The sequence below is a fragment of the Labrus mixtus genome, chromosome 11 (genome assembly GCF_963584025.1).
Source record: "Labrus mixtus chromosome 11, fLabMix1.1, whole genome shotgun sequence".
Lineage (NCBI taxonomy): Eukaryota > Metazoa > Chordata > Actinopteri > Labriformes > Labridae > Labrus > Labrus mixtus.
Window position 1 is genome coordinate 11,281,622 of NC_083622.1, and position 12,581 is coordinate 11,294,202.

The following is a 12,581-nucleotide window of genomic DNA, read 5'->3' on the forward strand; positions in this document are numbered from 1 at the left end:
CTATCTGAGGTGTTAACAATCTATAAGCCTTTCTATAGGCTATCATTATGTGAAAATGAAGGTATGTTGTGAATCTTTAAAGACAACCAGCTGTGGACATCCGACCAAAACATTTGACGATATAAAAAAAATCAAAAAACAAAGATAGTTCCTTTCTACCTCTGAGGAGCAAAAAAATACAATAAAGATCCGCTTCAAATCTGAATCTTTAGTGTTAAAAATCACTAACTGGCTAAGCGTGTGAAGACCTCAAGCGGCCCCTAACAGGTATGACTCGTGACGTCACCAAGGTGACACCCACCTCTCTTCCTCTGTCTGCTCCGGTGTGCTGCAACGCGACTCCCGCTCAGTTCCCGGTGGAGATTTTTCGGAAAGGAACTTGTCACCTTACGCCTAGTTTTGTATGTATGTATGTGTGTGTGTGTGTGTGTGTGTGTGTGTGTGTGTGTGTGACTTCACCCAATCGACACGAGACAACAATGCAGATGTATTCCTCGCGTGACGATCGACAACTTTAATCACGTTAAGCGCGTGAAGCCAGAGAGGATCTTTACACGTAAGTCATCGTTTTTAAACACTTCGTATGAAAGACAGTGTTTGTGAACCGTGAACTAAACTAAACAGAAAGGACGCAGGGCAAGTTTAACAGCGCTCCACTTTCACACGCTGACGTTGCGTTCACGTTGAATCGCTGCACGTCTGTCTCTTAAAATAGTCCCACTGTGTTAGACTGCGTGGTGAGTAAGCGTTTCCCACTGGAAACATCGACAGCTGTCCTGGAAAAGTAATTCAGCTGGTCTTGAATGCAGCCTATTTATCAGTTTTAATGTTTAAATAAACTATTTGTGTACTCATCATAATAATAAAAAAGGGGATGTTTTGTTTAAAATGAGTTGAAGTGACTGGAAGCTGTGATGTTGTGATGTTCTGGGAGGTGCTAAAGGTCCATGGAGGGACTGTCTGACAGAAAGTTTCATTCATCCGCAGTCTGACTGAGTTCACTGACAGCGTGGCTCAAGGTCGACGTGTCCCGCCCTGTGGGGAGCTGCTGTAAACACACAGCAGCTGTATGAGCTTCAATAAACCGGCCAAAACAGCCAAGGGAGAGATAAAAACAAGATCATAACCCAAAGCATCAGGGAGATACTAAAGATGTCAAACAGGTTCGAGAGACAGCTCATAAAAAAAAAACATCCTGTGGACTGTGAGGAAAAGCTGGAAAATCAAGCTTTTTCTGAAACAAGCTGACAATGATCATGCTGACCGTAACAAAAAAAAAACCTTCTCTAGCTTCTTCCATATAATGAACAATAACAAACAAACAAAAAAGGACGTGGAACAGTGGACCTCAACCTAAAAGCTTCACAAAGGGCGGCTGTGGCTCAGTTGGTAGAGTCGTCGCCTCTCAACCGGATGGTCGAGGGTTAAATCCCCAGCTGGGCAACATGTCCGATGTGTCCTTGGGCAAGACACTTAACTCTGAATTGCAAAAAGGAAGTACATAGATTAAATATACAAACCCCAAAAGGGGTATAATATGGGCTCTTTAATCAAGCAGGTCTAGTATCCACCTTGAGTGTCCTAAAACCACTCACAAGATCTCTACAAAGACATCCCGTTCCCTTTTTATCATTGTGCATAAAGTTCTCCCTGACAGATATAGGACGACACATGAAGGCGAGCAGCAAGAAGGTGTATGAATGGGATTAGTTACTTCTGATGATACTACATAGCGATCACTACCATCAGTGTGTGAATGGGTGGGTGTGACCTGCGGTGTAAAAGCGCTTTGAGTAGTCGGAAGACTAGAAAAGCGCTATATAAGCTCAAGTCCATTTACCATTTACAATAATTGCCTGGTCTGTTTTCAACAAAAGGAGTAAAAAGGTTCCTTGTAGAAATATTAAATGTGGGGTGTTTGAATCCAGTAACACAATTCTTGGAGAAAATGCGATAAATATCTACTCATGGCGCGGCTAGCTGTCTGTGCTCTGACCTCACTAAAGTCGCCCATGGCCACACAGTCCATCATACCAGAATCTACCGCTGTTGTAATGTTAGCGCGTAAAACGAGCGTTGTGAATACTCCTTATGATGTTTGGAGCTTGTGTGTTTTAGCTGAAGCTATCTGGTTATCTGCCAATGAACAATCCAACAACAGTTTTACCCGTCCAGCAGCTAATAACCTCATAAACATTGAGGTTGGCGTGTGTCTTTGTTAGCGCCAGCATTTTGTCATGTTTCTTTTTGTCCATCAAATGTTTGTGAAAGGCGATAGCTTATCTTTTGCTAACCCACCAGCTGGCTAGCAATCATGAATATACTTAATCATTGTTAGCTTTAACTTTAAACAGCTTTTTGTCCACATTTCTGAAAAGGTTTTTATTAGCTAACTCAGTAGCTGGCTAACATTATGTCATTGTTTGCTTTAGCTGTTAATCATTGTTTTCTTCAGGGGCAGAATTTGTTGTTGGTTTTATTGGAAATATGTTTTGCTTACCCACTATTTAGCTAATATCATCTGAGTTAATCTATAGATCAGGGATGGGCAACTTTGGTCACAGCAAGGGCCACATACATTTAATTCTCACTGCCAGGGGGCCACATTGTAGAATACAAAAATGATTACAATTATGTCTCAAATTAACTCAACATATACCAGTGATCAAATATTATTATGGACATATTTCTGGTTTTCATGATTTCATGGCAGATTTCATCATGTTTTATTCATGTTTCCAATTAATTGATGTGTAAAAAATTAACCTGAGGGCCACGTTGAGGGTTGATGGGGGCCGCCAGTTGCCCACCCCTGCTATAGATCTTTATATTGAGGGTATTTTTAATAAGCTAGTAAGTGATTAACGGTTTAATAGCCACTATGACTAGCTTACCCACCAGTTAGCTAATGTTATGTAAGTCCTCATCAGCTTTGCCGAAGGTCTACAGTATTTTCTGTAACACCATTGAGTCTTTGATTCGTCCACCACATAACAAATAAACAAAACACACTGCCAATCCTAGAATTGTTTTAAGAGCAAAGGTTGGAAAAGATTCACTCCTGAAACACACACAACATTTCTGAGTAGACTTGATTCATAACCTGTTTGGGTTCTTCACTCACTAATTGTGAACAATGTTTAATTCGAGCCTATTTTTTTTTCTGATTTCATTCACAGAACCATTCCATCATTTATTGGACACCGAAGGGGGATAGAACCAGCCCTCTGTCCAAGATGTCTTCCAGAGGTAAAAATGACTTGTGTCTAATATGTGGGGGAGGTCTCCAGGGCAACCAAAGGCGGTGGCTGTTTGGGGGCCACAAAAAGAACAACGGCCAGCCTCAGACCCCGACAGAGTCCCTGAGAGGAGGAAGCCTGTCCCGTTCCTCACAGAGCAGCCCCTGGGGTGAGTCTGGAGCAGTGTGTGTTAAAGAAAACTATTTTTACATGTGATTTTCCTGAAGTAAACTTTTTTTTCTTTCTTTACAGGCAGCACTTTGTCACTGAGTTCTTCAAGGTCTCTCTCCATGTCCCAGTTATCCCTGAGCTCCCAGTCCAAAGCAATGGATTTGCTCTCTGTGTTGACTCACATACTGGGGCAGCATGTACCGAGGGGGAGCGGGCAGGGGGAGTTTGTGTGTGGTAAGTGTGTAACCGCCCTTGAGCGGGTCTTCAAGTTCGACTCAGTGATTGCCAGGGTGCGGATGCTTTCATCTGAGAGGCTTCAGAAGCTGACCCAGGAGAGGGACAAGATCAGACAGTGGGTGCGCCAAAACTACCGCCAAAAACACCCAGGGGACTTCAACAGCAGGGGAAGCACCAGCGAAGAGGATGGAGAGGGGGAGAAGGAGGGCTACAGGGAGATGCTCAGAGAGAACATGGCGCTGTCAGAGTACGAGTGCTGGTCCGAGAAGTGGGACACGTGTCCGTATTTTATAAGAACTGGTAAAAGATGCAGGAAGGGCAAGTGCTGTGAAGGCTGTGATTCTTTGCGGGTGTCTGACTCGGATTATGAGTCTGCTTGTGGGATTCCTCGCCACTTGCCTTTTCAACCCTTCTCCCCATTGCCATTGTCACGGGACAAATCCCGAAGTATGCCCGTTCACTGGAACAGGGTGCCATCCATTCGCTCCTGTTCATCCTCACTGGCAGGTTCAACTCTGTCTTTACAAGCCTCTTCACGCGCCGAGTCCATCCAGTCTCTGGACTCTCTCGATGGAAACGACCCGTTTGACTCACCAGGTGTTCACTTTGTGCTAAATGAGCTCCGAAGCATTGAAGGGAAGCCAATCAGCTCGCCTTCAGGGAGTAGGATTCCAATTCTGGGGAGGAAAGACGGGAAGTACTCAGGAAAAGTTGGAGAGACGGTGTCACCCAGAGTGAACAGGGTGCTGAGCTTTGGGGAGGTGGAGAACGGAGGGGAGGAAATGGCCGGTGAAGACGGGGACGTTTTGACAGAGCTGAGAGATGAGTTCATGCCTCTTCATCGAGAGGTGAGTTTTCCTGTCTGAGAACACCAAAGATCACTTTAAGTTCACTGTGTGAACATATAAGACTGATAGAACTCTGACCCGATGTAGTGTGTACTAGTGTCTGTAAATATTGACACAGTTTGCTGCAATAGTAAATCCAGGAGCACCTGAGGCCAGTCCAGCAGCCAAAAGATTAGAAATAAACATTTCACTTAAGGTTTTACCATAATGCCATTACTCATGATTATCACATCAACATTTATTTTTATTTTAGAGCACTTCTGGAAGGGTTCAACATGCTGGCAAGCACCTGCGAGGCCAGCTGGACCAAGCTGTTTCCCGCATCAGGACCCTGGAGGCCGAACTGAAACATGGGAGAAGCAAACCAGCTGAAGTCAATGGATCAGAAGATTGGGCCCCGGTGAGTGTTTTGTTTGTTCTGCTAAAATGGCAGACGAGATACCCACACACCAATTCGACTGGACTAAAAGAGTAGAGTCACAGAGTCACAGAGTCACAGAGTAGTCTCATTAATTATGACATGAGTGGTCAAAATAATACGTGCTCACAGTGCAAACACTTCACCTTTTGGGTATCTCCTCTGACATTTCCTTCCCTCTAATACTGACACACTCACAAGTAACTTCATTGATACCCCGAGTAGGCACAATTTGAACAGCACCAAGGCTTATGAGTTTCTACTGCTGCAGTCCTAATTTGAGCAAATCAAACTTTCAAAGAGTAGTAATACTTGACTTGTTCGGAGGTATGATTTTTGGCTATCTTGCGAGCCAGTTAGCTTAGCTTAGCACAAAGACTAGAAGCAGGGGGAAACAGCCAGCCTGACTCTATATGAAGGTAGCAAAATCTGTTTCAAACGCTCACAAATGAATGGATGAGTTTTCACGTTTTTGTTAAGTTACGCTGAAAACCACACATGAACCTGTTTCAAAACTGAAAGAAAGCTGGCTGTAGACTGAAGGGCTTTAGCATGGTCTACCTTTTACTTTATCATGTTCAAACTGTTAATAGAGGACAAGGAAGACAAAGCATCTTTTCTCCCATTGTAAACCACAAATTGTCTTTTTAGCATTTTGTTTGTTGTTTTTGGATTTGAAGACAGGATGATCAGAAGATTTTTTAAAAATATTTTAGACTAGCTAGCTGCTCCCCTTTCTGCTATCGAAGTAGCTTCTAGCTGTGGCTTCATATTTAATGAAAATATATAGTTATGTTTTTTATTTTCATTTTAACTTACTTGGAAAGAAATCAGCTTATTTTGTATTCACAATTGTCTCATCTATAATCAGTTCATAAAATGGGATCTGACATAAACATGACGAGGAAGTGAAAAGTAAGATGAGATTAACACAACACTGAATGGTTTAACAAAGAATGTTGTTGACTCCATTACTTTAAAAATAAATAGATGTAGGTGGAGATTGATAAAGAATGAGTGACATTGTGATGTGACCACATCGTTGTTGTGCCTGCTTTGATCAAAGATGATTACCCAGAAGCATTTTTGTTACCCTTGAAAAACCGGTTCATTATAAAGCGCAACACTGCTCTGCAGCTCCACAGTCACATGTACAAACAGCTTCATAAACCTCTGTTAATGTTGACTAAGGACAAATATAGCATTATGAAAGGAATGGAGAGCGTCTGTGTGTGTGTGTGGAAAGGTGTGTCCCCATTTCCTCGTGTACAGATGAAGATAATGGCAGTCAAAAAAACACACACTCTGCCTCTCTCTGGAATCTTCCCCGACCAGTGGAGTTTGCCCCGGGCTCAGCAGACTTATGATAGAGGATATCATTAAAAAGGCCTCTGAGCTGCTTTGTAGACACTGTGCTCAAGAACTGATCTCTGCTTGACATGTGAACGCAGCACATTCTTATAGAGTTGAATATTATTAATATACGACGAAGTCAGGAGAATCTGCAGTTTTATTTTTCAAATGTATTCTTGTGTTCTGTACAAAACAACACATTTGATAACTGGAAGAAGATATTCTAGTTTGTTTGAAAGTGTTTAATAGTCCAATGTGTCCACAAAGTAATCTTAAGATGAATCAGTAATGAAAAGGGAATCATTAGCCAGTAGCTTGCTAGCTTAGCTTAGCATAAACACTGGAAACTAGGGGGAGCAGTTCGCTCAAAAGCAGCAGCAGTTGTATATTTTACTCAACTCTACCCAGAATCATCATTAACACTCAAAATGTGTTTATCGTTCTGAGTTTTAAATGAAACCATGGTCATAGACGGTTTTTACCATTTAGCAAAGATAGGCAATCACCTATGGCCTTGTCCACTAAGGAGCATCGAGGTACAGGTGATATATGTTGTTGCCCCAAACATTTTTGATCTAGCCTCGGATATAATGAATAATGTTACCACTGCCAGATTGTCAACTTCTGCGCCCCTTTCCCTCTCTGCTCGTTTAAGCGTCACTTTGCCACTCTTTCTCTCTTGCTTAACCACTCACTCACTACGTACCCAAGGCGTGTTTATTTGTTATTCACTTTTGGGCCCGTCCTGTAGTTCTTTGTCTTTGTTAGATTATAAAAGATTCTTTAAAAAAAAGAAGGTGTTCACAAGCTATGTTTGCTTTTATCTAAATGGGAAAGGGCCTCATGTTTGTCTTTGCCTGGGGTTTCCCAATGATTTAAACCGCCACTGACCACAGTCATGTGTTTAATTTTCTCCTCCAGTTGGTCCAGGAGAAAGGTGGCAGTTCCCTGCTGCAGAGCCTCGGTCACTCCCTGCGCAGCCGGGAGCGTCTGATCCAGGTGGGTGAGGTGATGAGGGCTGACAGGACTCAGTCATGCACACAGAGGTTGGATGTTGTGCTGCTGAGGCTCGGGATCAAAGCTCACTGGAATGTTGTTTGTCTTTGGAGTCGCCGTTGGCCCTTAAAGTGGCAGTGCCAAAGCTGCATTTACTTTGTCTGTTTATCTCATTGTAGGACAAACTCTGCAGTATGTTGAGGATTTACAGCAGGAAATTTAATAGAACTCTTGGGCCTATTGAATGTAACCAATAAGACACTGTTAAACAAAGGTCCTGCTGCATTTTTTTATATCGGCCTATGTTAAAGAAATGTTTTCTGTTAGTGTATTTATCTTGCATCACTCTAAGAAATTCCCTTGTAAGTATTTAGTTAGACTGATAAAACGTTTATTTGTCTGTTAAACAAGAAGTCACAGCCATTAGCTTTTTAGCTTAGCTTCGCTTTAACTCTGGATAAAACTGAGAAATCGTTTGTTTATTTCCTTAAAAAATAACAAAAGCTCAAAAGCAAAGCTTAACTTTGTTAGCTTTGCATCAACAAGCTGTTTCTCCTAGTTTTTTGCTAAGCTAAGCTAACCAGCTGCTAAAGTGTCATATTCATGCTACAGATATAAAAGTGGAATCTAGGTTGTTGTGTATGTTTTGCCAACAACCTGAATAAAACTACTTCCCCCAAAAGTATTCCTTTAAAATACTATCTGTATTTGCAACAAATGTATCAACACTTTCTGGAGTTCAGTTCTAGTTTCAAAGCAGATACCTGCAGGTTCTAACAGATTTCTGTTTCAGGGTGAGGTAAATGAGTTGTAAATGCAGCGGCATGTTTGATGGCGCTGTAGATTTATGATGGTCCTCATTTGCAATAATATCAGCTTGGCTTGCATTATAACTTCACTTGCCTCGAGCATTGATTAAGTTTAGAAAATGTCTTTGATTTTACAAAACCCTGCACGTACCCAAGCCTTCAAGATCAGATATGCTATAGTGAAAATCTTTGCCTTACAGTGCTGTGTGTGTAAGCAGATAGATATATTTGCCCTCTCTTCCAGGAGTGTATGGGTCTGATCAGACGACTGTGTGTGGAGGAGGGAGCAGGGGCAGAGCTGGCCAACAAGCTGACTGAGAAACTGAGTGAGAATCTGAAGGAAGCTCTGTCTGACAACAAGGTTAGAGCTGACACTGTACTGATTACTGATATGAGTGCTAAATGCTGGGTGTGCTAACACATACTACCTAACCACACACCGAAGCCATGAGGGAAAAACTTCACGTGTATTGTGACGGGGGATTTTCTTTCTAACTCGGCCTACAGGAAGCATTACCACTCTGGCAGAAGCTTGTCAGCGATGTCCTCTGGCTCTGTCGGAACATTATTCCTTAAATTAAAAAAAACTGTTTTCTTTCTGTCCTTAAGTTTAAGATACTAATGCTTTTTAACAGTAATGGCTCAGAGCAGAGGCAATTCAACATGTAAATATGTGGCATCTACGATTTGTTCTATTGCTGCTCCATTTAATCAAGAGAAGAAATTGAGACCAAGCGGCAACCTCCGGTCTTGAAAAATGAAGCCAATGTTGAAGTGCACAATCCTGCAGTTCGTCGAGTGTCCGCTTGAGGCTCGCTCCAGGAGCGGCTGGAAGTCACATACAAAACACAGCGGAAATAAACATGTTTACAGCCTAGTAAAAGAAAAACAAAATCGGTTTGAATAGTTAGTGTCCTCATTGACACACGCTGCTTAGGGGGTGATTTTTTTTAAAACCACTCCATTTTGATTTTATGAACAGATGTGTTATTCATAGTTAGGCGCGTAGCTGACATGATTAACAGGTGGGCGTGGTGTAACGGTTCGTCAAGAGGCTTTAAACCCGCCTCAGCTCCAGCTCTCAGCCTGTCGTTAGGTTGACTGAAAGTTAGACTGAGACAGGATTTCCAGCATGGCGGCTGCTGCCGATGAGCCTCCGGGTCCCCTGCAGTAACAGATTGCTGACGTCACTCAGGCTTCGTCCATTATTATTTACACTCTATGATTGAGACCAGATTGTGGAAATGAATTAACTTCAGGACTCTTAAACTTACTTTACAGACTGTATTCTACCGCTTGGATGCACCTGAAATAAAATCTTTTCTTCAGAAACTATCATTAATTCCCGTTTTGAGTGTACCTTAGCCATAAGCTAGGTACACAGTTGCCTTATTTTGTTTGAAATACAGTCCAAAAACAAGAAAATATACACATTTTACAAACTAAATAAAGAGATAAAAGTAGTAAATATTTACATTGCAAAGGATGAAACTGCAGAATGTTTGTTTTTTCTGATATTTCAACAATGCCGGTTTTGTATCAATGTTTTTCTTACATGAGCTGGATGTCTCAAAAATGTACTGATGACATGTTTTGTGATTTGTAGGCCTCCCTGGAGACTTTGAGGTCTGAATTAACTGAGAGAGAGAAGAGTATGGAGAAAGAGATCGAGGCCCTGAGGAAGGCTGGAAGAGACCGAGAAAGAGACCTGGACACACTGAACACTGTCCTGCAGTGCAACCAGGATATTATCAATGTGAGAACACTCACATCAGAAACACTGGGTGGAATACACTGTAGCTAAACACGCACACAGATGTTAGGTTATCTTTGCATTGTCCCATGCCTTATTTTTATAGCTCCTTTCATACAAGCATGAAGCCGAAAGTGCTTCACTAAAGAACAGACACAGTCGCAAAAACAGAAATTGACTCAATCGATAACATTCTGAAGACTGAAACAAGAATAAACAAGGTAATCATTTACAATAAAGTTTCTGAATAAATACAAATTTGGAAAATCTATACTTTGTCTTTGCTCCAGGAGCTGCGAGTGGCTCTGGGGGAGAAGGAGCACCTGCTGAAGGAGGTGGAGAAGGAGAGGGAGGTGTGGAAACAGAAGGACCGGGCCCTCGCTACTGTCCTGCAGGAGAAGGAGGCTCTGATTCATTACCTCAAAGAGGAGCTGAAGAAGTGTCAGAAAGATGCACAGGTAATTTATATATATACATACAGGTGTAATATCCAACAGGAATGGCGCCTGCCTTTCTACATACTGTTAAAATGTTTCTGTACATGATCTGCTCCCTTTTCTAGCAAGAGGATTCATTAGAGAATGATGTGTGTTTATTTATTTCTTCCACCATCACAAGAACAGTTTCTGATTTCAGTGACTCGGGGGAAACTTCTACTCACATGTCATTCTTCTCCAGGCTCTCTCAGGCTCTGTGATTGGTCAGGATTTGGCCGGGGGCGGGGCTCAGCTGGCAGCCTGGTTGGAGGAGAGAGAGGGAAACAGCGCTACCTTGTGCAACGAGGTCACCAAACTCACCACAGCCCTGCAGGAGTACCAGGACATGGTGCAGGTGAGCTAAGAGCATAAGAGGAGAAGATTGGAAGGGTTTGAAAAATGACAGGCAGAGGTTTGAAAATATTGAAGGACACATTAATAAATGTCATCAAATCACAAAATTGAGTTTGATTTTAGAGAAATAAAGATATGACAAACAGTAAGAATGGCTTCAAGTTCTCATATAAATATTATATATAGATTGACATAAAACATTGTTTAATTTTCAGCTGCATTTGTTTATGTATTTGGATTTCTGGTCAAGATACACAGGCAGAAGAACTTCCACACAAACAATAGCCTGCAATGCTTAAAGACAACAATCCTTCTACTTTGTCCCCCAGACTCAGCAGGAGAGTCACAGTCAGACAGTGTCCTCCTTGACAGCTGAACTCAGAGACACTCGGCAGGAGCTGAGGCAGAAAGAGAAGGAGCGGAAGGAGGCGGCTAGAGCCGTGCAGAACCTCAGACAGGACGGAGAGAGAGCGGAGAGGAAACTGAGAGACAGCCTGGAGAAGAGAGATAAACTCATCGAGGTAAAGTACAAGAATCTGCTGCATCAAGGCGGCTCTCCCACTGCATCAGGTGAAATAAATTCCTGAAATATTGGATCCCCTCCAGTGCGTGAACCGTCTTTGTCTTTGTTAGGGTTAAACATATCACCAATTTTATTTTACAGAACTAAAGGCACATCCTTTCATAAACAACAAAAAAAAACTGAAGTTAACGATTACATTATTAAAGGATGATGTAACGCAGATGGTTTTATAGGGAAGGACTAGCTAGTGAAATGGTTATTAACTAACTTCAAGGTCAGGTGTGACACTAAAAGAACAAGTCTGTGATGTATGTGGTTTTTAACCAACCAAAAGTTATTAAAAGATACAAAAGATTAAACCGATGCATGGACCGTGCTGGCATGTATTTGTGTATGCTGCAGTCATCATAATTAATGCTAAGTCGGGTCTTTTCCGTTTCTTTAATGTAGCAAATCCTGTTGGACGCAGAGGAGCGAGACCACCTGTTCAAAGAGCTGCAGCAGAACCTGCAGAACAAACGTGAACCTCTGACTGCCGTCAAACACACACTGTGAGGACTACTGACCCGACAAGATGCAAACTAACTGCACAGAAATGGAGGATTACTTTTGCACTTTCTGCACTACCCTTTCAGCTTTTCTGCATATTTATCATTGTGTACGTTAAGTTTATTTTTATTTATCTTTTTGAGGTTTCATTTTCAGACCTGCCTTGTTCTGGCCAAAACGAAGCTTTATTTTCCTACAGATGCTGGAGTGAATCGTTTCAGTAAGAGTCACACAGCTTGATTGTTTTCAGTGTGGAGATGTCAGGTTTACCTTTTTGTAAAATACTTGATTTAGAAAAAAAACAGATTACTGTATTTAGGCTAGTTGATTTTGAATGTAATGGGTCTAATGGTGAGGCAATGATTAGACTGCATTTCATGCAGTGGGATTTTTGACATTTCTGAATGGTGATTGTTAGTCAAACTGAGGATCATTAATTTTGTTGTTAAAACTGAAATTGAATTTTGTATTCTGTAAAGCTTTTTGCAGTGGTGACTTTTTGATTGCCTTTTTACTTCCTATGTAGCCTAAAACAAAGCTGCCATTTTTTTGGTTAAGCTTAACATTCAAAGAGGGGAACACGAGGGACCAAAATAATATTTTTAACAGCTTTATGTCTCATCTTCTTCTATTTTGGATCTATTTTCACTGATCTTAAATGTTTACATGTCTTGTTAGACTAAATACTGGAGATGTTTTCTTTATTTTAATTCAAGAGAATAAAACACTCTGAACCAAAATATGTCTTCTTCTGTCTATTTCACCGGTTTCTCTTAAATGTAGTGTTCGTCTTCGTCTTTTTTACAGTCTAAGGTCTGTAGCGTATATGGTTAGTCACCGTTTGTCGGCGGACTT

General features: G+C 41.6%; 1 protein-coding gene across 2 annotated transcripts; it reads left to right on the forward strand.

Annotated features, from left to right (window-relative positions):
* The first annotated feature begins 306 nt into the window (after positions 1 to 306).
* On the forward strand, positions 307 to 12,466 carry si:ch73-95l15.5 (uncharacterized). Of its 2 annotated transcripts, XM_061049995.1 has the most exons (11): positions 308 to 556; positions 3,180 to 3,408; positions 3,492 to 4,495; positions 4,749 to 4,895; positions 7,188 to 7,265; positions 8,316 to 8,432; positions 9,678 to 9,827; positions 10,115 to 10,282; positions 10,503 to 10,655; positions 10,984 to 11,175; positions 11,628 to 12,466. In XM_061049995.1, exons 2-11 carry the CDS (start codon positions 3,237 to 3,239, stop codon positions 11,730 to 11,732), a joined length of 2,286 nt encoding a protein of 761 aa, XP_060905978.1. In that variant the 5' UTR covers positions 308 to 556; positions 3,180 to 3,236; the 3' UTR covers positions 11,733 to 12,466. The 2 variants fall into 2 exon arrangements, with proteins under 2 accessions (XP_060905979.1, XP_060905978.1); XM_061049996.1 differs by lacking the exon at positions 7,188 to 7,265 and having other exon boundaries at positions 307 to 556.
* Positions 12,467 to 12,581: the final 115 nt, after the last annotated feature.

Coding starts and splice junctions, on each gene's coding strand:
- si:ch73-95l15.5 (XM_061049995.1), top strand. CDS start 3,237: ATGTCTTCCAGAGGTAAAAATGACTTGTGTCTAATATGTGGGGGAGGT. Junction 4,896..7,187: donor GATCAGAAGATTGGGCCCCG/GTGAGTGTTTTG, acceptor TTTCTCCTCCAG/TTGGTCCAGGAGAAAGGTGG. Junction 10,656..10,983: donor AGTACCAGGACATGGTGCAG/GTGAGCTAAGAG, acceptor TTTGTCCCCCAG/ACTCAGCAGGAGAGTCACAG.